At 48.6% G+C, this 26,543-nt stretch overlaps 2 protein-coding genes across 2 annotated transcripts; both read right to left on the reverse strand.

Annotated features, from left to right (window-relative positions):
* Positions 1-3,057: 3,057 nt before the first annotated feature.
* Positions 3,058-10,111, reverse strand: LOC127202799 (2'-5'-oligoadenylate synthase 1A-like). The gene is made up of 5 exons (XM_051161584.1): positions 9,873-10,111; positions 7,833-8,121; positions 4,796-4,980; positions 4,064-4,296; positions 3,058-3,421 (listed from the first exon to the last, which is right to left on the reverse strand). The coding sequence occupies exons 1-5, from the start codon at positions 10,053-10,055 to the stop codon at positions 3,073-3,075; spliced, it is 1,239 nt and encodes a 412-aa protein (XP_051017541.1). The 5' UTR covers positions 10,056-10,111; the 3' UTR covers positions 3,058-3,072.
* A 4,100-nt stretch (positions 10,112-14,211) lies between these two features.
* LOC127202806 (2'-5'-oligoadenylate synthase 1A-like) lies at positions 14,212-25,786 on the reverse strand. Its single transcript, XM_051161591.1, has 5 exons — positions 25,582-25,786; positions 23,976-24,264; positions 19,749-19,933; positions 16,625-16,857; positions 14,212-14,790 (listed from the first exon to the last, which is right to left on the reverse strand). The coding sequence occupies exons 1-5, from the start codon at positions 25,762-25,764 to the stop codon at positions 14,625-14,627; spliced, it is 1,056 nt and encodes a 351-aa protein (XP_051017548.1). The 5' UTR covers positions 25,765-25,786; the 3' UTR covers positions 14,212-14,624.
* Between the last annotated feature and the right edge of the window lie 757 nt (positions 25,787-26,543).

The following is a 26,543-nucleotide window of genomic DNA, read 5'->3' on the forward strand; positions in this document are numbered from 1 at the left end:
CAGCCTGTAAGTCTATATACAGCAACCCTCCTTTCTGTTTATATAAATAGGTTCAGTCTATAAGTTCTTCTACTGTAGCCAACCCTCACTTATACAAGAGAGTACCTGACCTTGGCCAGCTCAAAGTTGAAGACAGGGCTTGGAAACCCAAAGTGTCTGTCATCAAGCCCTGCCACTTGCCTGGCCAGGATGGATGGTTAAGTCAGAACCTACATGGCATCCCACAGGAAGAGCAGGGATGACCACCACGCTTGGACCAAAGCGCTCTTGCACAGGTCCAGTCTGGAGCAAGCATCATACACTGTGGTATGAAAGTGTCAACTGTGGACATCCTTCTCCCTCTGAGAGACGATCCTGCATCACCGTTGTCATGGGAACCTGAGCCTGCTACCATGTGGCCCCTCCCTTAGGCTGCTCATGGCTCATTCCTGTACCCTGCTGTTGACTTCCATGTTTGTCTACCATTGGGAAGGCTCTCAAAGGTCCACACAAGAGGTCACTCCATCGTGGAGAAATGGGATGTGGCCATTACACATCACCTGTGGACTTGCTTTATAGCATGGGGTACATGAGAGCTGACACAGTGGGTCCACTCAGCTTGGCAGGAGTCAGTGGGGACCCCTGGGCATTGTTTAGTAAAACCCTCTCCATGTATCTGAGGGTGTTTCAGAAGGGGCAAGCCTAGGATCACAGGCCAGCATCACTGGGTCCCCCCAAGGGCTCAGACAAAGAACAAGGCGGAGTGGGATGTGTCCCCGTGGTCGAGGGGACATTGCTTCTCCTCACACCCCAGGACACTGAGAACTTCTGGTTCTCAGGGCTGCTAGAGTGAGAACTGAATAAGTGAGGGTCAGGAACACCCCTCCCCCATCACAATGATGAAGAGAGTAGGCACTGGGGACTGGAGCAGGCTTTGGGAGCTAGTGGCCCTGAGAAATGCCCTGAACTCTTAGTGAGCAGGAGTCCAAGAGGTAAGAACACACGTGGGTCCTTTGTGGTTACAGGGTCTTTTGTATTTATGGGGCTGGCAAATGAGCCCCTGTTTCAGGACACTGAACTAGGGCAACCATTTAGTTCTTTGTGTGGAAGGTGGTGGTGGTGGTGGTGGTGGTGGTGGTAGTTGAAGAGTGTGTGTGCGTGTGTGTGTGCATGTGTGTGCGTGTGTGTGTGTGTTTGTGGTGTCAGAGGTTAACCTCAAGTGTGATTCCTGAGCCAGGTCTTCAGCCTGATCTTTAACCAGGGGACACCAACCCATGCCAAGGTAGAGCTGGCTCATAGGTTGTTTGTAGTGCAAACCACCAGGTAAGTTCGCATCTTCTAGCAGCCACTTTAAAGTCTTTTGTGAGATGTTGTGAAGATATGGCTCAGCAGTTCGAGCACTTGGCTGCTCTTCCAGAGGGCCAGGTTTGATTTCCAGCATCTACATAGTGGTGGTGATGGTGGCTCACAAGAGTGTAACAGCCAGTCCAGGGAATCTTGCGCCCTCTTCTGGCCACCATGGGCACTGCATGCATGCAGTGCAGACATACGTTCAGATGCAACTTTCACACCCATGAAGTAATTTTTTAATGATAAGGACAGGTGCTCATATTTGTAATTCCAGAACTTGGGAAGCTGAGACAGGAGGACTACTGTGAGTTCTAAAGCAGCAAGGTCTGTGCAGTAGAAGCCCGCAAAGAATTGTACAGAAATAGAAACAGAAAAAAATATCGAGATTACAAAAATTGATTCTCCTGCATTGGAACCTCCACCTCCGTCTGTAATAGAAAACACAGTCATGTCATGAGCCCACATTCTTACTGGAAAGAAATGCAAATGAGCCCTGGGGGTGGGTGCCGTGACAAGCCATCTGGGCTCCTTGGAGGGGCTGCTGGGAAGGTGGCCAGTAGGCCAACTTCAGGGCTCAAACACTTGAGGGTGTATAGAAGCTTCCCAGAAGCCACGACTCCACCCAAAGTGCTCACATTTAGTTCAGTCAAATGGGAGAGAGCGGCTGGACACTCACCTGCCTGCTGCAGGACAGTACTAAAGGCCACTGCAGCCCAAGATGCCTACCCTATCTGTTTCCATCCACCCCTCTCATGTCATCTCTCACTTCCTTCCTGACCTTTCTGAGGTTTGGCTCCAAGCTCTAGGCACCCATGCTAAGATCCATCATGAAGCCATGCATGGCAGCATTGGCTCGCTAATATCAGAAAGACCCATGCCCTGGCAGGGGAAAGAACAGGTCCCTCCGTCCCTCTTTGGCTGTGACACACCCCCATTGAGTCCCATTGGTCACATGACAATAAGATATGGAAAACAGGCTGCTAATACTTACTGGCTTCAGAGTCCACAGGATCCCAGCCCTGCCACTCACTAGCTGAGTGTCCCTGAGCCAGTGGTTTCAGATGTGAGGCTCCTTTTCACTCTCTCTTTCTCTGTCTGTGTGTATCAGTATGTGGGTGCACCTGTGTGTGTGAGAGTGAGAGTGCGTGTGTGGGGGTGGGTGGGTGAGTGTGTGCCTGTGTGAATGTATGCATGGGAGTGTGTCGTGTGTGCATGTGTGAGTGTGTATGCACATGTGTGCATGCCTGTGCATGCAAGTATGTGTGTGTTTGTGACTGTGTGTATGTGTGTGCAAGTACCTGAGTGGGTGAATGCATGGGTGGGTGCCTGCATATGTGAATGTGTGTATGAGAGTGTGTAGTGTGTGCATGTGCATATATGCACATGTGTGCATGCCTGTGCGTGCAAGTATGTGTGTGTGTGTTTGTGAGTGTGTGTGCATGCAAGAATGTGAGTGAGTGGGTGGGTGAATGCATGGGTGGGTGTGTGTCTGCATATGTGAATGTGTGTATGAGAGTGTGTAGTGTGTGCATGTGTGTATGCACATGTGTGCATGCCCGTGTGTACGAGTGTGTGTGTGTGTGTGTGTGAGTGTCTGTGTGTGAGTATGAGTGTGTTTTTTCATGTCCATGTATGTTGCAGCACAGAAGTGAAGATCGGAGAAAAACTTCTGCAAGTTACTCCCTCCTTCTAGGGCTCTTCCGGGGATCAAACCCAGGACACCTGTGTTGGCAGCAAGCGCCTTTACGCACTGAGCCATCTTGTGAGCCTGCGAAATCTCTGAATGGTGCTAAAGTGTCTGTAAAACAAAGGATGCAGCTGGCCTGCACTGGGGTGTGGACACCTTATCAAAAGACCACATGTCTGTGAGAATATTCTCCAAATAGCTGGCACGACAGAAACTGGGTGGGAGGAGAAAAGATGAGGACAGGGACTCACCAGCACATCCCAGGAGCGCACTGTGGAACAGTCCCAGTGCCGAAAGCAACGGTACTGCCGCCAGGCCTTGGCTTCTCTTGCCAGCTCATACCAGCCCTCTGGATTCCCATCAGCCACGTTCCCTGTTGGGTCAGCCGGGTCCAGGATCACAGGCCTGCAGAGCAAAATTCAGAGAAGGAATTGATCAGCTGGCCAGTGCCCCAGGTATCACTGCACAGGGGTAGGGGAGGAGGAGCCACAAAGTTTGTCCTGAATCCCTGCTCCACAGCATACAGCAAGCCTGGAGGGATCCTCTCCCCTTTAGTAGCTGTGTGTCCTGGGGAACATCCCTCAGCTGCTCTGATCTGTGACATGGGGAGAGTTGGACCAGCCAGTCTGAAAGGATGAGGTGTGAAAACAACACAATACAGGATCAAGACATGTCACTATCTCCAATGACAAGTCAATGGTGTAATTTACAGGTCATTGGTCCACCCGCTGGCCTTTGGTGCCTCACTGCCCTTGTGATACTGTTACTGCTGGAATATCCCAGTTCCTGCTCCATGCCTTCCCCTTCCTTGGTTGTTTGGGTCTGGACCATATCAGAGCCTTGGTCTCCTCATCTGCACACAGGAGAGCCCATGCCTGCCTCCCGGGCCTGTAGGACCTCATGTCAATCAGGTGACTACAGGACAGCGCCCAGCACAGTGACAGGACAGGAGATGCTCCGTTGACACAGGGCTCCCACCTCACCCTTTCCACACAAGTGCAGCCTGGCTCACACTGGTGGGAACTGAGCCAAGTGGGGACAGGCTACCTGGCTCTTCTGAGCTGTCTGTGCAGGTACTTGGAGACCTCCTGGTGTTCAAAGTCATAATTCACTGTCCAGTAGATTCGAAGCTGCCTGTACTCGGTGACCAGTTTCAAGACTGTCCGGAAGCCCTCGGCTATGTTGAACTCAGTGGACCCACTCCCACGTTCCCAGGCATAGACTGTGAGCAGCTCCAGGGCATACTGCGGGGGCAGTGGCTTCTCCAGCTTCTCCTTACACTGAAAAGAGAAAGGCAATGAGGAAAAATGGGGCTCTTAGCTGTTGAGGGGGCCACTTCTCATGGGCTCAATTCAGCAGCCACCTGATGATGTCATTACAGGTTGATTGTCACCCAGTCTATGGACCCCTCCTGCACTATAGCCAAGAGCTGGGGGCTGTCTGTGGGGACATGTTCCTGATCAATGATGGATGTGGCTAGTGCCATGCCTGGGCAGGTAGTCCTGGGTGGTATGATAAAGCAAGTTGATTTATCCATGAAGGGCAGGGTAGTGAGCCCATCTCCCCTATGGTCTTTGTTAAGCTACTGCCCTGACTTCCCTCAATGGTGGGCTGTGACTGGGGTGTGTAACTAAATAAGATCTTTGCTTTGCAAGCGACTTTTGGTCATGTGAAACAGACATCGCATCAATAGCAAGCAATAGACTGCATCTTCTTCGCTCTGGCTGTGTCCACCCCCCCGCAAGACTGGCCCACAGCGGCTGGGCCCGATGGTCTTACCAGCTGGTACCAGTGCTTCACCAGGCGGATGAGACTCTTCAGCTTGGGTGGACGCTGCTTCAGGAAGTTTCCCTGGAGCTCCGTGAAGCAGGCGGAGAACTTACCCTCCAGCCCCAGGGAGGTGCACTCACTGATGAGGCTGGCATAGATGTGGGGGTCAGGTTTGTTGTAGAAGTAGACATTACCTGTTAAGGGGGTTTCATTCCGTTAACACCTCAACTTTTCTCTGAGGTTCTTTGGTCTCTCTGGGGGTGACAATCACTGGCTATGGGGTTCAGTGAACAGGGCAGGGTTTTACTGCTCTGTGCATCACTTCCCGCACAGCCATGTGCCCCACCACACCTCAGGACTGCCCGCACGATGTATCTCTGGAACATTCCTGCCACCAACTGGTCTGAGTGCAGTGCCTTTCCCACAGGCCTGGAGACAGTGGTGTGAGGGAACGGCTCACTGTGATCACACGGAGAGGGCTGCGTGGTCATCTTATATCAGCCAACTGCATTCTGGTTCCAGTATCTTCCACATGGTGCATTGTCATGTGCACACACTCCTGGTCAGTGTTTACTGTAGAGCAGAGTCTGCTGTGTTTCTATATCACATCTCATGCTTACAGAGTCTCTGCCATGTTTTGTTTTTGGAGTGTGTGTGTGTGTGTATGTGTGTGTGTGCATGCATGTGTGTGTATGTGTACATGCGTGTGTGTGTGTATGTGTGTGTGTAGTTATACATGTATGTTCGGAGTCAGAAAAGGATATATACAGTGTACTCCTTTATAGTTTTTCATCTTATTTCTTTGTGATGGGGTCTCTCTGTAAATGTGGAGCTTGCCTGGCATTAAGCAGGCCACAGAGATTCTGTCTCTGTGCCCGGTAGTGCTGGCGTGACAGGCCAATGTGTGGTACTTCCTAAGTGTAGGTGGGTGTTGGGGATTTGAACTCAGGCCCTCCTGCTTGTGCAGCAATTGCCCTTATCCACTGATTGTCTCCCCAGCCACCATGTGTCTGTAGAGCATGATTTTCTTTTCTTTTCTTTTTCTTTTTTGGTTTTTCAAGACGGGGTCTCTCTATGTAGCCGTGGCTGCCCTGGACTCGCTTTGTAGGCCAGGCTGGCCTCAAACTCACAGTGATCCACCTGTCTCTGCCTCCCAAGTGCTGGGATTAAAGGTGTGCGCCACCACACCCAGCTCTAGAGCATGATTTTCTGTAGTGTCTAAGTTAATATTGTATGGGTTTGATTTTTCAGGTCCTGAGAGCTATAGGATATGGTGTTGGTGTGTTGGTGTGTGTGTGTGTGTGTGTGTGTGTGTGTGTGTGTGTCCTGTGCGCTTGTAGAGTGGATGAGCTATAGCTATGGAATAGATGTGTATGTGCGTGTGTGCACACCTGTGTGTGTGTGTGCACATTTGAGTAGATTAGGCAGGCACCAGGCTATGTGCAGGTGTGTGCAGGGGTGTGGTTGCGGCTGCAGCAGCCATGCCATCAGGCTATAATGCTGGCACAAGGCAAAATGACTCAGTGATGGAGGTTGGGACACACCCACTCACTCAGTGACCAGGGCAAGTGTCTCTCCCTTGTGCTTATTTTCAATTACAGTACCCAGCACGCAATAGGGCTCATCTACTCAGTCATCTTGTGAAGGGTTGAGGCTGAGGTCCTTTCCTTGGCTGTTGCCCACATCACCATTTTTAAGGTGGTCCTTCTGTGGTGGAGCCCTTCCCCAGTGGAAAGCTGCCCAAGGCTCGGGAAGTCCATAACCAAGACAGGCTTCTGCAGGAACCACACTCCCAGGTCATTTCTGGGTGGCTCCACTGAGCACTAAGCCTCTTGCAGCTTCCCACAGCATGCTGCCCTGGTCCTGCTCACAGGCCGGCCCTCTCCTTCCCTGCTGTCTGAGACTCTGTACTGTTTCCATTATATCCTTAAGCCAAGGGATAGTGGCCTTGTCTCTTAAGTTAATAGCAGCAATTCACACAGTGGCCAACAGGGGGTGCTGTGTTCCCCCAGATGTAAAGCCTCAAGTATTCTCTCAACTCCTGAAATCCTCACTTTCAGGGTAGTTCCTGGTTGTCTTTGGGCAGAGTTGGGCAACTTGTCATTTTGGAGGCACACTGTGCGCCAGGCCTACTGTGAGACCTTTACACAGAGGATCATTAAAGTGTAATGATATAACATCTGTGTGCATGTTGGGGGCTGAGATGGTGGTAGGGGGGCTTGGAGATTTCCTAAGGGGGGGTGGTGAGGAGGACAGAGCTCCTCTAAGAATTAATTCCCCATTCTGCACAAACCCTCCTGCAGACATCCAGGCTTCTGTACAGGACTGAGGTTCCCATTCTTTGGGAGAAATGAGAAATCAGTTATTAATTTTCAGGGAGTTCTATGCTGCCTCATGTTTAGAAAGACAAAATCCACGGCCAGCCACAAATAGCGCTGGTATGCTAAGGGGTGTCTAAGATGCCTTCAACCCCTAACTGAGGCATTTAATGTCCTTTTGTGATGGCTCCTCACTCCCCACTACCACATTTCTAAAACCCTTCCTCCCCAGCTCAGCTTTAAAGAGAGACTCTGGGTGAATTTCTCAACTGTTAAGGGTTTTCAGTTCAGGAATAGAAGGTGTGGGCTGGGCAGATGGCTCAGTCAGAAACGTGCTTGCCTCACAAGTGTAAGGACCCATGTCGGAACCCCAGGACTCAGGGGAAAAGCTGTGAGTGGTGGGGTAAGATTGTAATCCCAGCGCTGGGGAGGTGTAGACTAGAGGGTCCCAGAGGGCTCTGCCCAGCCAGCCAAGCTTTGTTGTTGAATTCTGAACCCGAGATAGACAAGGTCTTTAAAAAAAAATATGGATGGCTTCTGAGATATGTTAGCCACAGTTTAGGATCACATCTACACACAAGTGAACCCACATGGGACGGACACACACACACGGGGGGGGGGGGGGTGAGAGAGAGAGAGAGAGAGAGAGAGAGAGAGAGAGAGAGAGAGAGAGAAATAAAAGAGACGTATGGAAGGGCAAGCTGAGGCTCCGAGGTGGGCTGGCTTACCCAGGACATCACGGGCTGGCAGAACAATAAAGTTCACCTCTTCCTCGAGCTGGGAGGAGCTCAGCTTCACAATGAGCTCAGGAGAGTTGTTCCGGCATGATCTCAGGAAGTCAAGCTTCACTGATAACCTCTTCTCATACCGAAACTGGCACAGCTGTTTCTCGATTTCCTTGATAAACTCTCTCCGTCCCTTTAGCTGGTCCTCAAAGCTGGTGAGATTGCTCAGGAGCACCACCAGGTCTGCTTCCAACTTGCCCTTGAGGGCGGCGCCTTTGCCCGAGGAGCCGCCCTGAAAGACAAAAATGAGGTTGGCAAATGGCATGGTGTGCTGGGCAGTCCGGACCCCGGACATCCTAGGAGTCCATCGCCCAGGGTGACGGATGGATGGAGAGCGCTGGCACATGTGCAGTGGAGTAAGTCAGCCCTGAAGAGTGAAATCAGGATCCGTGTAGGAAAACAGATGGTTCTGATCTCAAGGTATAGGGAAATTAGCCAGACTCAGAATGATAAGCATAGGGCGGGTCCTTTTCTTGTGTGGAATCTAGGTTTATGTGTGTGTGAGAGAGAGAACTATGTGGGGGAGATGGAGAAGTGTGTAAAAGAAGTAAGGAGAAAGGAAGGGTCATAGGAGGTGACAAAATGGCACATTTTCTCTCATGTGGAGTCTAGATCTAGCTGTATACACAGATGTGAAATTGGAGGCAGGCTCTCTGGTGGTGGTCAGGGTTGGGTCCAAGGGAGGGGTAAGATAGTGGGTGGGAGGAGACTGAGTAAATTAATACAGAAGTGTGAAAGTGTTGCCATGAACTCCTTTGTTAGCATTGTTAGTTGTGGGGGGGAGGGAGATATGCTCAAATGACATCATATACTTGTAAGAAAATGGCCTTATATAATATAGAATAACATAAAAAGTGTCATAGAAGCACAAAAAAACTAAGATGGGCCCACACCTGTAAAACAAAACAAAAAAATTTAAAGAAGAACCATACGCTGAGAAGAGCCTTCCTAAATAAAATGCTGAGAATAATCACTAACACACATGAGTACCAGCAAATGTTGAAAGTGGCCATTACAAAATGTCCTATCCGGGGATGGAGAGGGGCTGGGTAGTTAAACATGCCTGCTCTTCTTGCAGACGGCCTGAGTTCATCAGGTCCCAGCACCCAAGCAGGCCAGCTCACAGCCACCTATGTAACGGCAGCTCCAAGGCATCTGACATCTACTCTTCAATTCTGAGGGCACCTGTACTGACATGTACATAGCCCCCATCCACAAAACTAAAAACATAAAAATAAAACAAACTTGGGCTGGAGAGATGACTCAGAGGTTAAGAGCACTGGCTGCTCTTCCAAAGGTCCAGAGTTCAATTCCCAGCAACCACATGGTGATTCACAACCATCTGTAATGTGATCTGATGCCCTCTTCTGGCCTGCAGGTGTACATGCAGGCAGGACACTGTATACATAATAATAAATAAACAAATCTTAAAAAAAATAAGTAAAAGTAAAACCAACTTTAAAAAGAAGAAAACAAAATAATTTCATTTCTTCAGCCTTCACAGAGCCTGAGAGTTAGGTGCTGTTGTCATGAGCTCCGATTTGACAGACCCAGACCCAAGGCCAGTTCATGAATCCAGTCACGCGGTAGGTGGGGTCCTTGGTCTGTCCTGTGTGTCACATTTGACTTAGTCTACGTGTCCTGTGCTGTCACGGGATGTGTGCACAGAACATGGCCACGGAGCATATAGTTAACTTACCTGAGGTCACACAGCAGTGCAAAGGTTGGGTCCCCTGACCTGCCACTCTCCAGCAAACTGCCTCCCTGAGCTGGGCCTCAGTTTCCCTGACTCTGAAATGGATGTAGCCTGGGAGGATAAAGCTGTAGCTGAAGTCCCTTTTCTAACGCAGAGGTGGCCGTGAGGGGCAGAACCCACTGCACAGCTGTGATCAGCGGTGAGGAGGCGGGATCAGGGCAGCAGCCTGGCTTCTGAGAGTCCTTTCCCACCCCCATCCCATCCGCTCAGGCTGAGTGGGGGCTCACCTTCACCACCTTGGAGACCCTCACAGGGTGAGTCGCATCTTGGAAACATCTCTCCTTCAGGAAAGCACACACAATGTCAACGGCTGCTGTGACCTCAGTGCGGAAGGTGGTGTCGAGAAGGAGATTGTCCTTTATGTACTTGTCCAGGTCTGAGGCCTGGATGCTGCTCAGCCCCTGCCCCATGCTTGTGCAGGGAGTGTTTGCCTCTGCAGCTGTGGGGTCTCCTGACTCCCAGGCTGGCTGCTGAGCAGAATACAGGAATATTCAGTTTCGATTTCTAGGAAAGGGTGGGTCTGCCAATGTTTCCAAGTCTGGGCTTTTTTTTTTTTTTTTTTTTTTTTTTTTTTTTTTTTAAGCATCCTGTAGAAACACAGTCAAAAGAATGCCCCATGGTGAACAAAGTCTTGGGGAACTTTGAGAGAGGCCGCACGAAAAAAGGTAGAGGGCATTCTACCTCAGGTGCATTTTTGTCCCCTGAATGGTTATTGGACGTGATTTTGTGCCTCCTGTGACAAACATTTACATTCTTCTTGCTGGATGTCAGAACATAGCTATCGAACCCAATCTGGTCAGTGTACCCCGAGCCTGTATACAGCCCTTCATGCTCTCCCAGATACAGTCTATAGCATGCGCCAGACAATTGTGTTTCAGTTGGTCTGTCCTGAGAAAGTTCTGGGAGAGGGGTGCTCTGTTAATATTCAGTATTACTTAATGGTGTTTATTTGTATGTTTTTCTGAACTCATACAACCTTCCTTGGATCGATGCTTTGTTAATTTGTGTATAAAAGCACACTGAAACTGAAGTCAGGTTGCCGACAGCATCCAGACTGTAGTGTTCCCTGTTCTTTTAGGTCTTCAGATCTCAGGTCCAGCAAATAAGATCTTTACAGGTTGGTGAAAGTCAACAGGATCCTACCTAGAAATGTTGTTTTGTTGTTTTTCTAGTCCACAGGCAAAAGAACTCATAACTAAACACATTTGGTTTTTTTTTTTCAGGGTTCCTTCTTGTTGAGAAAGCTGTTATACAACAGATTAAGAGCAATCTGTACATGTTGGGAAATGGGAAACCAAGTCAGAAAACTACAGAAGGTGGTTTCCAGCTCCTGCAAATGTTTTTGGGAGAACTGCATGTTCTTTTGTTCTTTTCCCCTCCCCCTCCCCCTCCCCCTCCCCCTCCCCCTCCCCCTCCCCCTCCTCCTCCTCCTCTTCCTCTTCCTCTTCTTCTTCTTCTTCTTCTTCTTCTTCTTCTTCTTCTTCTTCTTCTTCTTCTTCTTCTTCATTTCTTGACAGGGTTTTTCTGTGTAGCCATGGCTGTCTTTGAACTTGCTCTGTAGATCAGGCTGGCCTCAAACTCAGATATCTGCCTGCCTCTGCCTCCTCTACTGGGATTAAAGGGGTGTGCCATGTTCTTTTCTATTTAAGACTGGACTTTAGCTTGACTCTGAATGAAAAAAAATAGGTAAATAAAAATGAAAGTACATGACTACTCCTAGGTATGGTGGAGGAGAAGGTTTACGGTAGATATGAAGGGCAACAGAGCCAGAGAGGGGGACATCTGGGAGAGTCCAGAGTGGACATGACCCTGAGCCATGTGAGGAAAGGGTTCAGCGAAGAAGAGCAAAAGAGGAGCCACCGACCAATAGACTGGCATAGCCAGAATGTCTGAGTAATATTGGGGCCAGAGGAGCTGGGAGGAGAGAAGCCCAGCCCAACACCTAGGCTGGAGAGTTAAAGGTAGGGGGTGGGGTGTGCCAGCCAGGGGAACCCTGTAACAAGTAGAGCCTCAGGAGTGCTGGGAGAACCTGGCTGCCAGGTCCACTTTGATATGTTATTGGGCACCTCAGCCATTTGTCCTGGCTTTGAGACCTAACAGTCTTGGTGATGGCACACACTCCTAGTCCCAGCATTCAGGGGGCAGAGACAGGAGGGGAATCTCTTAGTTTAAGGCCAACCTGGTCGAGAGAGCTGTTTCTAGGGCATTTAGGGCTACATAGAAAAACTCTGTCCTGAAAAAATAAAAAGCTACAATGAGATAAAATGAATAAAAACTGGCACCTTGACTGGCTTTATTTTCCTTTTAATGGTAGACTTGCAGTTTTAGGACTAAAGAAAATCTAAACAGGAAGTTCCCAGAAGCCCCCTCTCCAATTCATATTGTGACAGGCAGCTCTAACTGGTGATACTGTGTCATTACTTATGCAAGAAGAACTCACTCTATCCCAGGCATTAAGACACAGGGAAACATATTTTTTAAGCCCATGTCATGTGCTGGGGTCTTCAGGAATGGTCCAAACAAAATGCCCCAGGCGTATGCTTAAGACCTGTACAGAGGCCTGGGTGTCTGAAACAGGGTTTGTACAGGATGTAGAAATTCTCAGAAGTGCTATGTCCCCCTCAGGAAAATTGCAAAGCCAGCTACCAGAGGACGCAAGCATGGGTGGGCAGGGGTCACAAGCCTGGAGTCTGATCCCAGGTTGGACTCTCCTGCCCTAGGGCCTTGGGCAGCATTCTGCCTGGGTCAAGGGCAGCAGCAGAGAAGCGCATGCCGCTGACTGCAGAACCTCCTGGGCAGGGGCTGCTGTGCTCCCAGGAGGACCTGTGTCCAGTTCTTGTCCACCTGAGGATGAAGGGCACATCAGGCCTCATGCAGTCATCCCAGCACTAAGGCAGGAGGATGGCAAGAGCCAGGCCAGCCTGGCCTACACAGCCAAAGCCCTCCAAAAACTGAAAAGACACAAAACCAAAACAATTTTACAGAGGTTATGAAAAAAGTGATCCTCTTGGTGTGGAACCTCCACCTCCATCTGTAATAGAAAATACACAATCATGTCAGGAGCCCACATTCCTACTGGGAAGATGTGCAAGTGAGGTCTGAAGGTGGGCACTATGACAACCCACCTGGGACCCTTAGGGGGGCTGCTGGAAAGGTAAACAGTGGGCAAAACAGGGGTAAGGCCCCTTCCCTGGAAGCCTGCCATCGAAGGCCTCACATTCAGTGACAGACCTGTCAAATGAGAGAGTAGGCTTAGCTGGTGTCTGCTTTGGGACAGCCCTAAAGGCCACTGCAGCCTCACCTGCCCCGCTATCCCCACTCCCATGTGCCCTCTCAGTTCCTTCCTGACCTGGGGTTTGGTCTAACAACCCTGCACCCATGTGAAGCTCCATCCTGAGGCCACACGTGACATCATCGGTTCCCTAGCGTCAGAATGACCCCTGCCCCAGGAGCAGAAAGGTCCAAGTGCAGGTCCCTCTCTGCTTGTTTGGCTGTGACACAGCCCTGCTGAGTCTCATTGGTCACAAGACAATGAGACGGGGAAGACAGGCTGCTTCATGGATCTGACACTGGCTTCAGAGTCCTTGGAATTCAGCCCTGCCACTGCTTGGCTGAGCATCCCTTGGCCAGTGGCTTCAGATCTCTGACTCTCTCTATCTCTATCTCTGTGTGTGTGTGTGTGTGTGTGTGTGTGTGTGTGTGTGTGTGTGTATGTTTGTATGAGAGAGGGAGAGAGAGAGCTCTGTCTCTGTGTGTGTGTGTGTATGTGTGTGTGTATGTGTGTGTGTATGTGTGTATGAGAGAGGGAGAGAGAGAGAGAGAGAAGGTGGGGAGACAGTCTGCATGTCTGTATGTGGCTGCACCTATAAGTGTATGTGTTTCTGTGTAAATGTGTATATATTTGCATGGGTATCTATGTTTGTGTCTGTGTGTGGTTACATCTGTGTGTGTGTTTCTGTGTACATGTGCGCATTTGCATGGGTATATGTGTGTGTCTGTGGGTCTGTGTACGTGTGTGTGTGTGTGTGTGTGTGTGTGTGTGTGTGTGTGTGTGTGTGTGTGTCCAGCCAACAAAGAATACTATCTTCAAGTGCTTCCCACCTTGGCATTTTCAGTTGCACTGGATTGGAACTCACCAGGTAGTCTATGCTCAGAGAAGCGCATGTCTTCTTGTCTGGCTTTTGTATGTGGTTTTTGGGGATGGTGTTTGGCTCCTTAAACTTATTTGCATGGCAAATGCCTTATGGACTGAGCCTCCTTTCCTATTGGGAAGACAGGGGAGTCAGGAAGCACACCCACAAGAGCCCTAGTGAGGATCCAGTGAGTTTCTGTATGATAAAGAGCCCAGGATGGAGCCTAAGCAAAGCAGACACTAAGAGCAGAGGCTGCAGTTTCTGAGGAGGCTGAGGGACAAGAACTCTGTGGGAGGGGTTGAGAATCTGTGATTATTGCTGGAATAAATGTAAAGCAAGCAGTGTGGCAGGACACAGCACCTCTAGAAAGATCACATATTTATGAGAATATTCTTTAAGTGGATGGAATAACTGGAGCTGTGTACAAGGGACCAGGAGGATGACAAGGTCTTGTTGTGGGGTATCCACCAGAGAAGACCGCTCTGACATGGGGTCAAGCCTATAGCAAGTCTTTAATATCTGGCTGGTGACTACACTGTGTGTTGGGGACCCCAGTACAGTCCTGATCCTTTCTCAGGGTGAGCTTGTGAGCACAAAACCCACATCCTGAGTTGACACACCTCAGTTAGCTAGAACAGTTAGCCAGAAGCAGAACTACAGAAGCCAAAAAGCAAAGTTAGTACATTTAGAGACTTCCTCAGAGTTATGGGCTTTGATGGATTGGGCCTTTGTTTTAATTTTGGCAGGCGGTGCTGTCTACATGCTGAGTTTTATGGCCTGAATGGTACTTCCATCATGGAGTCAGTTGTGCTAAGGTCTGGGATCCTACCAAGGTCTGGGTACCTGTTAGGGGCTCTCTGGCACATTCCAGGAGCACACTGGGGTACCATCCCAGTTCTTAAAGCATTGGTACTGTAGCCAGGTCTCCGCTTCTCTTGCCAGCCGACACCAGCCCTCCAGATTCCCACCAGCCACATTCCCTGTTGGGTCAGCCGGGTCCAGGATCACAGGCCTGCAGAGCAACATTCAGAGAGGGAATTGATGAGCTGGCCAGTGGCCCAGGTGCCACTGCACAGGGGCAGGGGAGGAGTCCAACAGAACACCCCCTACCCAAAGTTTGTCCTGAATCTCTGACCTGCAATATACAGCAAGCCTGGAGGGATCCTAGCCCATGACCTGGAAGACTTGAGTTCAAATCCTCTATCCTTTAGTAGCTGTGTGTCCTGGGCCAGGTCCCTCAGCCTCTCTGATCTATGAGATGAGGAGAGTTGGACCAGCTGGTCTGAAAGCACAAGGTGTGAAAACTGAACACAGCACAGGATCAAGCCATGTCACTACCTCAAGTGACAAATCCACTGTGTTATTTACAGGTAATTGGTCCACCCATTGGCCTTTGGTGCCTCGCTGCCCTTATGACACTGTTACTGCTCCATGTCCTCTCCTCTGTAGAGGAATTTTAATTCAGAGCATGGCTGCTCTGGCAAGAGATCACATCCAAAGACCTTCTAGGTCTGTGTGACCCAGCTGGAATGCAAACACACCTTTAATCCAGGAGACAGAAGAAAGCAGAACTGAGCTCAAGGCCAGCCTGATATAGAAAAAGGTTCAGGTAAAGAAAAGCTTAGGTCCAGGCATGGTGGTGCATGTTTTTAATCTCAAGCAATGAAAGTAAAGGTTAGTTTGTAGAACTAAGCACCCATGATTAAAAGTGATGTTTAGGGCTGAAGATGGCTCAGGGGTTAAGAGCCCTGTCTGCTCTTCCAGAGGTCCTGAGTTCAGCTCCCAGTAACCACATGGTGGCTCATAACCATCTATAATGCGAAATGATACCCTCTTCTGGCATGCAGGTATACATGCAGATGGAGCACTCATATACATAAAATAAACCTTTTTTTAAGGAAGAAAGAAAGAAAGAAAGAAAGAAAGCACTGGCTGCAAGAGCTAGGACTGATGGTGCAAACCTTTAATCCCAGCACTTTGGGAGGCAGAGACAAGAGGATCTATGTGAGTTCGAAGCCAACCTGGTCTACAAAGTGAGCCCAGGACAGCCAAGGCTGCACAGAGAAACTCTGTCTCAAAACAAAACAAAACAAAGTGATGTTTAATTGAGTGGCAGAAAAAGTGATGAATCAGAGAAAGATCTGATAGGGTAAGATCTGCCCAAGTCTCAGGAGAAGAGAAGACACTACTTCAGGGAGCAGCACAGAGAATGAGAGAAAGGAGGCGGTTTTGCCCAGAGAGTTTTGCAGAGAGAGGTTCAATGAAAGAACAAGCTAGACACAGGCCAAGGCAGGATGAGCTGAAGAATGAGGAGGAGCCAGAACATTAGAAAAGATGGCTGGAGTTAGTCTGAAGACAAGCAGAGCAATTCAGAGACTGACAGAAAACCCAGACTGAGTAAGTCAGCTGGGAGAGGAGTTTGAGCCAGAACTGCTAGGTGAGCTTATTCAGCAGTAAGTCTCAGAGGGTGAAAACATTCTAGGCCTAGGTTAGATTGTATAGAGTCTAGAAGCTTCCAGAACTAGGCCTAGGTTAGCAGACAGAGGCAATAAGCCTTCGAGACAACAACTGAAACAGGGGAATAAAAGTTCCTTTAACACTTCTTCCTTTAGTGTTTGGGTCTAGACCATATCAGAGCCTTGGTCTCCTCATCTGCACACAGGAGAGCCCATGCCTGCCTCCCAGGCCTGTAGGATCTCATGTCAATCAGGTGACTACAGGACAGTGCCCAGCACAGTGACAGGACAGGAGATGCTCCGTTGACACAGGGCTCCCACCTCCCCCTTTCCACACAAGTGCAGCCTGGCTCACACTAGTGGGAACTGAGCCAAGTGGGGACAGGCTACCTGGCTCTTCTGAGCTGTCCGTGCAGGTACTTGGAGACTTCCTCGTGTTCAAAGTCATAATTCACTGTCCAGTAGATTTGAAGCTGCCTGTACTCGGTGACCAGTTTCAAAACTGTCCGGAAGCCCTCGGCTGTGTTGAACTCAGTGGACCCACTCCCACGTTCCCAGGCATAGACTGTGAGCAGCTCCAGGGCATACTGCGGGGGCAGTGGCTTCCCCAGCTTCTCCTTACACTGAAAAGAGAAAGGCAATGAGGAAAAACGAGGCTCTCAGCTGTTGTGGGGGCCACTTCTCATGGGCTCAATTCAGCTGCCACCTGATGTTGTCATTACAGGTTGATTGTCACCCAGCCACTCCCATTGCTTTAGAGTCAGTCTATGGACCCTCCTGTGCTATAGCCAAGATCTGACTGATTGAGATGGAGCCTGTGTGGTCCACAAAGACTGGACATTCAGTAGCAGGCACAGGAGGAATCCTGACACCGTGAGTGACAGCTAGGGATTGAAGGTGGGGGCGGGATAGTAATCAATGCTCACCACTGAAGGTTTTATTGTGGGCTCTGAAGTACCTGGGAGGGGGCTAGGGAGACGGCTCAGTGGGGAAGGTGCCTCCCTCCTTGTGCAAGAGTGGGAACAGGAGGCCACATCCCCAGCAGACACATGAATGTCAGTCTAGTGAGGAAGCCGCCTCATAAACCCAGCTTCAGGAGATCAGGGTCCCCAGCACTATATGACTGCCCAGACCTGCCAACTCAGCACACTGTGTGTTCAAGTGTGACACCCTCCCTGGAGACATAAGGTGGAGAGTGACTGAGGACCTGGCCTCATCCTCTGACATCCACACGTTTATGCGCACACACACACACACACACACACACACACACACACACACACACACACACACACACACAAATACGCTCCCATGAACAGGTATACACACACCAACACCAGATTTATGTCACACATCTATAAATATTCCAGAATACAGCAATAAATAAATGTTAAAAAACAAACAAACAAACAATAACTTGACAGGTCAAGAAATTTAAAGCATTAGAAAGTGGCAGGACATTTTGGAAAAGAAAGTCAACTAGAAATTTAAGGATCAAGCTGGGTGTGGTGGCACACACCTTTAGTGCCAGCACTCAGTAGGAAGAGTCAGGCAGATCTCTGTGAGTTTGAGGCTAGCCTGGTCTACCTCAGAATACCCAGAGCTATATAGTGAGACCCTGTCTCAAAAAAAAAAAAAAAAAAAAAAAAAACGGAAGAGAAAAAGAAAGAGGGATCCAAAGATCAAAAATGACACATGAACAGTGAATTAGATGCAGCTGAAAAATGAGCTAGTTGACTGGAAATTGGACTAGAAAAAAGAATCATTCACGACAAACATGAAAAGCCCTGCTTTGGTGGTGCCAGGTGCCCTGAAGGCACTGTTTGACAAAGTTCCAGCACTTGGATGACCTGGGCTGACCCTTCACTGCCCCTAGGTGGAAACTTGCTACACACCTCTTGCTTGTATTTTATACTCCTTACTATTAAAGGCCTCTCACCGAAAGCTAGAGCTGGGGTAATGTAACAAAAGCTGGCGTTGATGCAAATGAAACTAATGGAATTCCCTGGAGACTACAGCTCTGCAGAAAACCGAGTCTTTCATAGAACTTATTACTTAGACACACATGTAGATTATTAATAAGTGATATTAGTTAGCATAAGACAGAGGATCTGAGGAAATTAGTAAAGAAGAAAAACTCAGGGAGATTCTAGGAGCTAACAAACTGTAACTGAATCCCGAGGTTTTCTTGCCCAGCTTCAGAAACAAGGAACTAGTGTGGACAGGAAGGTATTTTGATCGTACAATTCATGGCTGACCTTGGTACCTTCCTGAGGGCAAAGCAAGCAGTTTTAGGAATCCTGATGTTCTTCTATCCTTTGCAACATTGTAATAAAGATCTGAGTCATCTGAAACAAGGGCTCATGCGAGAGAGACAGAGGGAAACACTTTGGGCTCAGCGAATGAGCTGCCTGCTTTCCTGAACAGACTCATTAGACCAGGGCTTTTCTGATATTGTAGAAAAACAAAAATCAGACCACCTTTTGGTTCGGTAAGGGGCCACACAGTATTTTAAGAATCAATGGATGGTGGGCTTATGTCAAATATAAAAGAAAAATAAAGGGAGGAAAGGAAGAATTGAACAAGGATCAGTGAGATTGACTTCCATAGAAAGATAAGTTTGACGTAACAGGTAGAAGGAAGTAACTTCTGATCTATTAATTCTGGGACAAACTAGAACAGAATCAAGCTCAAACAGAGTCATCCTGTCTAGCATTTCTGTAACTGCAAGGCGTTACCACGCCAATCTCAAGAAAAAGACACTGAGTTAAAAGAAAACTTATTTTAGTGCTAATTTTTTTTTTAGTTCTCATGAGATTTGCTGTTTGCTCGCTTTGTTTCTTTTAGTTCAATATACTTATGCAGTCAAGAAAGACTTTAGAAAAATGTCCTTTAAAAGTCTGTGTAATCGGGGACTGGAGAGATGGCTCAGAGGTTAAGAGCACTGTTTTCTCTTCCAGAGGTCCTGAGTTCAATTCCCAGCACCCACATGGTGGCTCACAACCATCTATAATGAGATCTGGTTCTCTCTTCTGGCATGCAGGCATACACGCAGGCAAAACACTGTATACCTAATAAATAAATCTTAAAAAAGAAAGAAAGAAAGAGAAGTCTGTGTAATCAATAATTAAAGTTTTTGAGGAAATGATTCTGTGTATAAATAAAGCCTGTGAGAGACCCAGGCTGTCAGAGTTAAATCAAGCCGTACTCAAATGTGTTTCCTTTCTCTGTCCTGTCTCTCGCGAAATGAAACCAAGCGATATTTCACTCTTGGACCCACCTGCTTCAAGCCCTGCCCTCACCTGTGGCTGGACCCTGGCACCTCTTTCTCCCAGGGCCTCTCTCCCCTCCTCTTCCCTTCTTCAGCACCTGCCTCCCTTGACTTTCTCCTTCACCTCCCAATTCTCTCTCCTTCCCTTCCCCTTTGCTCCTCACCTTTCCTTCTCTTCATCACCACCTCCGTTCTCTACCCTCCTGCAAGGCTGGGCCACAGCGCTGAGCCCGATGGTCTTACCAGCTGGTACCAGTGCTTCACCAGGCGGACGAGACTCTTCAGCTTGGCTGGACGCTGCTTCAGGAAGTTTCGCTGGAGCTCCGTGAAGCAGGTGGAGAACTCCCCCTCCAGACCCTTAGAGGTGCACTCACGGATGAGCTTTTTGTAGATCTCGGGGTCAGGCTTTCTGGAGATGTTGACATGACCTGTAAAGGAGGCTTCATTCATTTTAGCACCTTACCCTTTCTCTGAGGTTCTTGGGTCTGTATGGGAGAGGAGTGGGACAAGTTCACTGGTTATGGGGTTCAGTGAAATCAGGCAGTTTTACCACAGCAAACATCACTCCCCATACAGCCATGTGCCCTGCCACACCTCAGGACATCATGCATGATGTGTGTCCCTTTAAAGTTCCTGCCCCAATTGTCCCGAGTACAGTGCCTTTCTGATGTGTCCTGAGGCTGAAAATCAAGATCAAGTAAGCCTTTTCCCTCCTGCTCTACAAGAGATCTCTGTGCTCCCCATGTTACTGTTCCTCAGATGTCAGAAAGATCCTTGAGGCTTCTGCCTTTCCTAAGCTCACCTCAAAGAGTATTTGTGTTTTCCCAAGCCTCTTCTGTGCTGTATGTCCACTGCCTTTTCCTACACATGTCTAACAATGTGTTTCACTACAGATTTCAAACAATGATGATGCTAACGTGCCTCAAATTTATCTCCCTTTATAAATTTCAAAGGATTCTTATAAGCTGCAGGAAATCCACCCCTCAGGTCAAACAGAATCCACATAAGTACTGCCAATCAACAGCCTAAGTTTCTCACCTATCGCCTACTTCAGAGGGTGGGATTCCTCCCCTTTTCACTGGTTTTGGGACTCTCCTCCCTAACTATCCAATTGCCACCTCTCTGCACCCCACACCAACACCGGCTGATTAAGTAAACTCCCCCTTCCTGGTTGGCATAAACACTTCCCAATATCTCTCAGGAAACCTCTCTGGTTCACAGGAGCGGAGGTACCTAGTCAGTCTGCATGACTGTAGATGTTCCATCCTTTTGTTTTGTTTTTGTTTTTTTGTTTGTTTGTTTTTTGGTTTTGGTTTTTCGAGACAGGATATTCCACCTTTTGGGGCGGGGGGTTGATTTTGGTTTTTTGAGACAGGATGTTCCTTCTTGATAACCTACAACTACAACTTTTCCCACCAGGTGAGGACCACCAACACAGCTCTGTTCTGATGCTGCCGCCCACCACCCACCACCCACCACCGACTGCTGCCGCCATAAATCCTAGTACTGGGTGGGCTGTGTCCCCAGGCCAGCTCATCAGCCGAGCTGCACTCTTTTGGCTACTGAGCAGTCTGTACCTGTCTTTTGAGTCACAAACCATTTCTGCAGATGCCCTAACAGGTTACTGACTTCAGCTCCCCATGAGAAACAGTCCATTTGCCACCTCTCCAGGCTCCTCTGGGATGCCTGCTAGAGAATTTCAACTCCCTACGCCCACATTAAGGGCTGCCAAGCTTACACCTGCAACCAAACTTGGACAGATCCAAAACAAGACCTTTTTAATTATTGCCAACAATCGGGTAAAGCAGAAGGAAGTTCCTTATATCTAAACCTTTTCTTTGTTCCCCCAAAATTTTCAAGCATTGTCTCTTTCCTTATTTTCAAGCCCTTTCTCTTTGTTCTCCCAAAAATTTCAAATGTACCCCTAAAGAGAATTTTCTCCCTAACCTATTAACGTTGTCTTCTGCCCACATATATGTTCCACTATCCTGCCAGACTTCTTACCTCCAGGACATCGTCAAAATAGCTACCCACAGGTGCTCCCGTCCAACCTCACAGATGGTGTCAGCTGGACCTGCATTGTCCTTCCCAGCCACAGATGTTCTCAGACCCTGGACAGTGAATGCAACAGCCTGTTCTTCCGGAACCTGGCCAACATTTCAGCCTTTTAACACCCGCCTACCCAACACCATCCCACTGTCAGCAAGAAGCTGTCAAAGACTGACTACTTCACCCCTTATCCATTGACGAAGGCTGAAATGGTGTGCCCCAACCCCGGGACAGACAGCTCCAGGTTCCCCCAGCACTCCTCAGTCCCTATCTGCTGCAGGCCGTGGCTGGCACAGCCTGCCCTCTACCTCAACTTTCAGGGCAGCTTTCCCTTCCCCTTCACCACATCATGTGGACATTTTGTTGCTATTGCTTCTCTCTCTCTCTCTCTCTCTCTCTCTCTCTCTCTCTCTCTCTCTCTCTCTCTCTCTCTCTCTCTCCCTCTTACCTACATTTATATACTTTAACTTACCTTATATGAAAAATAATCCAGGGTGCTGAAGAGATGGCTCAGGGGTTAGGAGCATTGACTGCTCTTCCAAAGGTCCTGAGTTCGATTCCCAGCAACCACATAGTGGCTCACAGCCATATATAATGAGATCTGGTACCCTTTCTGGCATGCAGGTGTACATGCAGGCAGAACATTGTATAAATAATAAATAAATCTCTTTAAAAAAAAAAAAAAAGAAAAATAATCCAACATCCTCACTTTTTTTAATTATAAGAAAAGAGAGAAATGTTAGGATTCTGCCCCAGTCTGCCTACCTATGATGTCATTGCTCACTTGCCATGGGGCGTGGCCCTACCCAGGGCTATATAAAAAGACAGATCTGGGCGTGGTGATGCATGCCTTTAATCCCAGCACTTGGGAGGCAGAGGCAGGCGGATCTCTGTGAGTTCAAGGCCAGCCTGGTCTACAAAGTGAGTCCAGGACAGCCAAGAATACACAGAGAAACACTGTTTCAAAAAACAAAAAACAAAACAAAACAAAAACCCACTGTGTGTCAAGCCTGATGTGAGATCTTTACATAGAGGATCATTAATGTGTAATGATATAACATGCCTGTGCATGGGGGGGGGGGGGCGCTGGGATGGTGGTGGCTGGGTTCCAGTCCCTCTGAGGGGACAGCTCTCCTCTGAGAAGTCTCCATTCTGCATAAACCCTCCTGTAGACACCCAGCCCTCTGCACAGGTCTGAGCTTTCTCATTCTTCAATAGAAGATACAACAGGTTTAATTTTTAGCTCCATCTCCCTGTCCCACTTTTAGAGACACGCTACGAAGAGAGAGGCTCACTGTATAGGTGTTATGTAGGATCCCTGGGGCTGGAGAGATGGCTCTGTGGGTAAAGGGCTCCTTAGGTGAGTGTAAAACCCCATATCAGATTACCAGCATCCACGTAAAAAACTGGGATGGGGGAGGGAGTGTCCACACCTGACATCCCAGTGCCAGGAAGTAGAAACAGGAGGATCCATCAGGCTCACTGTCTGACCAGTTAGGTGGGTCAGCCAGCTTCATTTCAACTTATCTCCAAACAAACAACAAACCTACCTGGCTTGGAGAGGAAGGCTGAGGTCCTGAATTTGTCTGAGTATACTTGTTTAAGCCCAAGACTCCTTCTACAGAGACTTCCTGGGAGACTAGGCAACCCCTCTCCCTACCCCTAATAAACATGCTGAGGCTTCAGGTGCCAGAGGTTGTGGGTTCAGCTCCATCAGAGCACACAGCTCCACCTGACCCCCACTACATGCTGCAAGAGCCACAAAGGTGGGGCAGCAAACTCAAGGTCAACCTTTTATATTTAAAAATTAAAGCAGTAAGATATAAGGTAATTAAGGTAGTAAGGTATAATAAGGTACCAGTCAGCAGATATTATGCTGTAGAGGCATTTATTAAATGAACATGGTGGGGGGGGAGAAGGAGTACCCCAGAGAGAGAGAAAGAGAGACAGACAGACAGAGGAAGAGAGGGGAGAGAGAGGAAGAGTAAGAGAGAGAGAAAGTGAGAGGAGAAGGGGGCAGAGGAAGGAGTGGAGTGGAGAGAAAGAGAGAGAGAATGAGAGAGAGAGAGAGAGAGAGAGAGAGAGAGAGAGAGAGAGAGAGAGAGAGAGAGATGCACCACGTGGAGGGTGTGTCCTTTTATATGGCCCTGGGCAGGGTCACACCCCCGTGGCAGGTAAGCAATGACATCATAGGCAGGCCGACTGAAGAACTCTAACACAACCTCTCAACAAAAATAGGCTCCTAAGTAACCGGCATCCAAGGGTGGCTTCTTACTTTTACCCACACGTGCAAACAAGTGCTTAGATGTCTGCACGCATGTGAAGCCCACCCGCCCCTGACACACGCACACAGAAAGAAATAGATGAGAGAATGAAGGCCTAAGGAAGGGCAGGTTGAGGCTCTGCAGCTGGCTGGCTTACCTAGGACATCATAGGCTGGCAACACATCAAACTCCACCTCCTGTTGGAACTGGGGGGAGCTCAGCTTGAAGCTCAGAGCCCTGGAGTTGGGCCACCGTGAACTCTGGACCTCAAACTTAACACCAAAACCTCCCTCACGCTGCAACTGGTACAGCTGTTTCTTAATCTCCTCGATGAACTCTCCCCGTCGTTTTAACTGATCCTCAAAGCTGGTAAGATTGTTCAGGAACACCACCAGGTCTGCATCCGACCTGCCCTTGAGTGTGGTGCCTTTGCCGGAGGAGCCGCCCTGAAAGACAGTGATAAGAATGACAAGGGGTGGTGAGAGAGCCAGGCTGGGCAGTACAGATGCCAAACAGCCTAGGAGTCCACCACCCAGGGAAATGGATGGATAGAGAAGGCCGGCACATGTGCAGTGGAATACTAGTCAGCCCTGAAAAGTGAAATCAAGATCTATATAGGAAAATAGATGGCTCTGGAGCTCTTCTTGATACCAGAGATAAGCCATATTCAGAATGACAAACATCCTTGTTTTCTCTCTAGAGTCTAGATTTAAGTGTGTGTGTGTGTGTGTGTGTGTGTGTGTGTGTGTGTGTGTGTGTGTGATATGGAAGGGGTACTCTCTCGGGGAGGTCAGCTTGGAGTGCAAGAAATTGGGATAGTTAGATGGGCGGTGGTGGTGCATGCCTTTAATCCCAGCACTTGGGAGGCAGAGGCAGGTGGATTGCTGTGAGTTTGAGGCTAGCCTGGTCTACAAAGCGAGTACAGGATAGCCAGGGCTACACAGAGAAACCCTGTCTTAAAAAAAAAAAAGAAGAAGAAGAAGAAGAAGAAAGAAGAAAAAGAAAAGAAATCGGGATAGTTGTGAGTGGGAGGAGACTGTGAGTAAATTAACACAGACAGATGAAACTTTTGTCATGATCCCCGTTGTTAGCAGAGTATTAAACAGAATACACTAAAAGTACACCATGCTTGCATGAAGATAGTCTGTAACAGTACTTAAAAGTCATAGAATGAATTTTAAAATTAAGAAAATTGAATTCACAAAGAGAAAAAAAATTTTTTTTTTTGTTTTTCAAGACAGGGTTTCCCTGTGTAGCCTTGCCTGTCCTGAACTCACTTTGTAGACCAGGCTGGCCTTGAACTCACAGCGATCCACCTGCCTCTGCCTCCCTAGTGCTGAGATTAAAGGGCATGTGCCACCACCGCCCAGTGAGAAAATTTTTGAGAAAATAATTAACAAATGAGACTGCGGAGATCCTCCCTAAATAAAATGCTGAGCACAATCACTAACACACTTGCACACCTGACATAGATGAACGGGCATTACAAATTCTGCAGCCTTCACAGTGACTGTGAGTTAGGTACTGTTGTCATGGAGTCCCATTTCACAGAAGGTAAATATGAACGATGAGCTTGCATCAGTCCCATCATCAGCAGGTGGGGTCTCTGCTCTGTTCTCTGCCCTGTGCCATAGCTGGGGTATACATGAAGACACTGGGACACAGAGAAAGTGAGTAACTCGCTCCCCACTCAGGGCAGCAGCCTGGCTTCTGGGAGTCCTCCCCAACCCTATCCCAGTCATCTCGGGCTGAAGAGGGCTCACCTTCACCACCTTAGAGACCCTCACACGGTGGTCAGTGCCTTGGAAGCATCTCTTCTTCAGGAAATCGCATATGATGTTGATGGCTTCTCTGACCTCATCACGGAACCTGGTGTTAGGGAGGAGATGGTCCTCTATGAACTTGTCCAGCCCCCTGGCTGGGGTTCTGCTGAGCTCCTTCTCCATGCTAGGGACAGGAGTGTTTGCCGGTTGCCTCTTATATGCAGGGCTGGTTTCTCTTTCCCAGGAAGGGCGAGGCCCCTTATAGCCATAGTTGGTTTCTTTTTCCCAAGAAGGGCGGGGCTATGCAAATCAGACTTCTGCATCTGCCATCCCTGGCTGCCCTGCTCCCTGACACTCCGGTGTTCGGCATTACTTTGGATTCTCAAACCCTCATCCCAGCAGGCTGCAGACCAGGAGGCATGAAGTATTTTAAACAGGCTGTTGCTGTTCTTTCTTTCTTGGTCTTCTGTTGTCACTGAAAGAAAAAAAAAAATGGTTGTAGAGTCTCCTAGACTATAAAATGCACAGGTCGATAAAGCAGGAAGAGCAAGTGAGAGAAATCCACAAGATGGTTGGTGTCCAGTTTCTCCATGACTGTAGTGGGTCCGTGACAGGTGACTGGTCCAAACCGGGTATTGTAATGAGCTGTCTGCAAGGCCATGGCTAACGTGAAGCTCAGCGTTCGGGTCTTGTAGTTCTCCAGGTTCTCAGATGCAGGCCCATGTAGTAGCCACCATCCAAGGCATCATCCAAAACAGTCTCACTGCCCTCTACCTCCACCTCCAACTACCCATCCATAAAGGATGAAGGTTTCGTAGCTTTCTTTAACATAGGATCTCACTACTTTGCTGAGGATGGATGTGAACTTGGGGATCTGTCTCAAGTGCTCCCAAGTGCTGAGGTCACATGGATGGGACACTCTGCCCAGCTGTAACCACCTGGATGATCAGTCAGTTGCCACT

Source organism: Acomys russatus, chromosome 19 (assembly GCF_903995435.1).
Source record: "Acomys russatus chromosome 19, mAcoRus1.1, whole genome shotgun sequence".
Classification (NCBI taxonomy): Eukaryota; Metazoa; Chordata; class Mammalia; order Rodentia; family Muridae; genus Acomys; species Acomys russatus.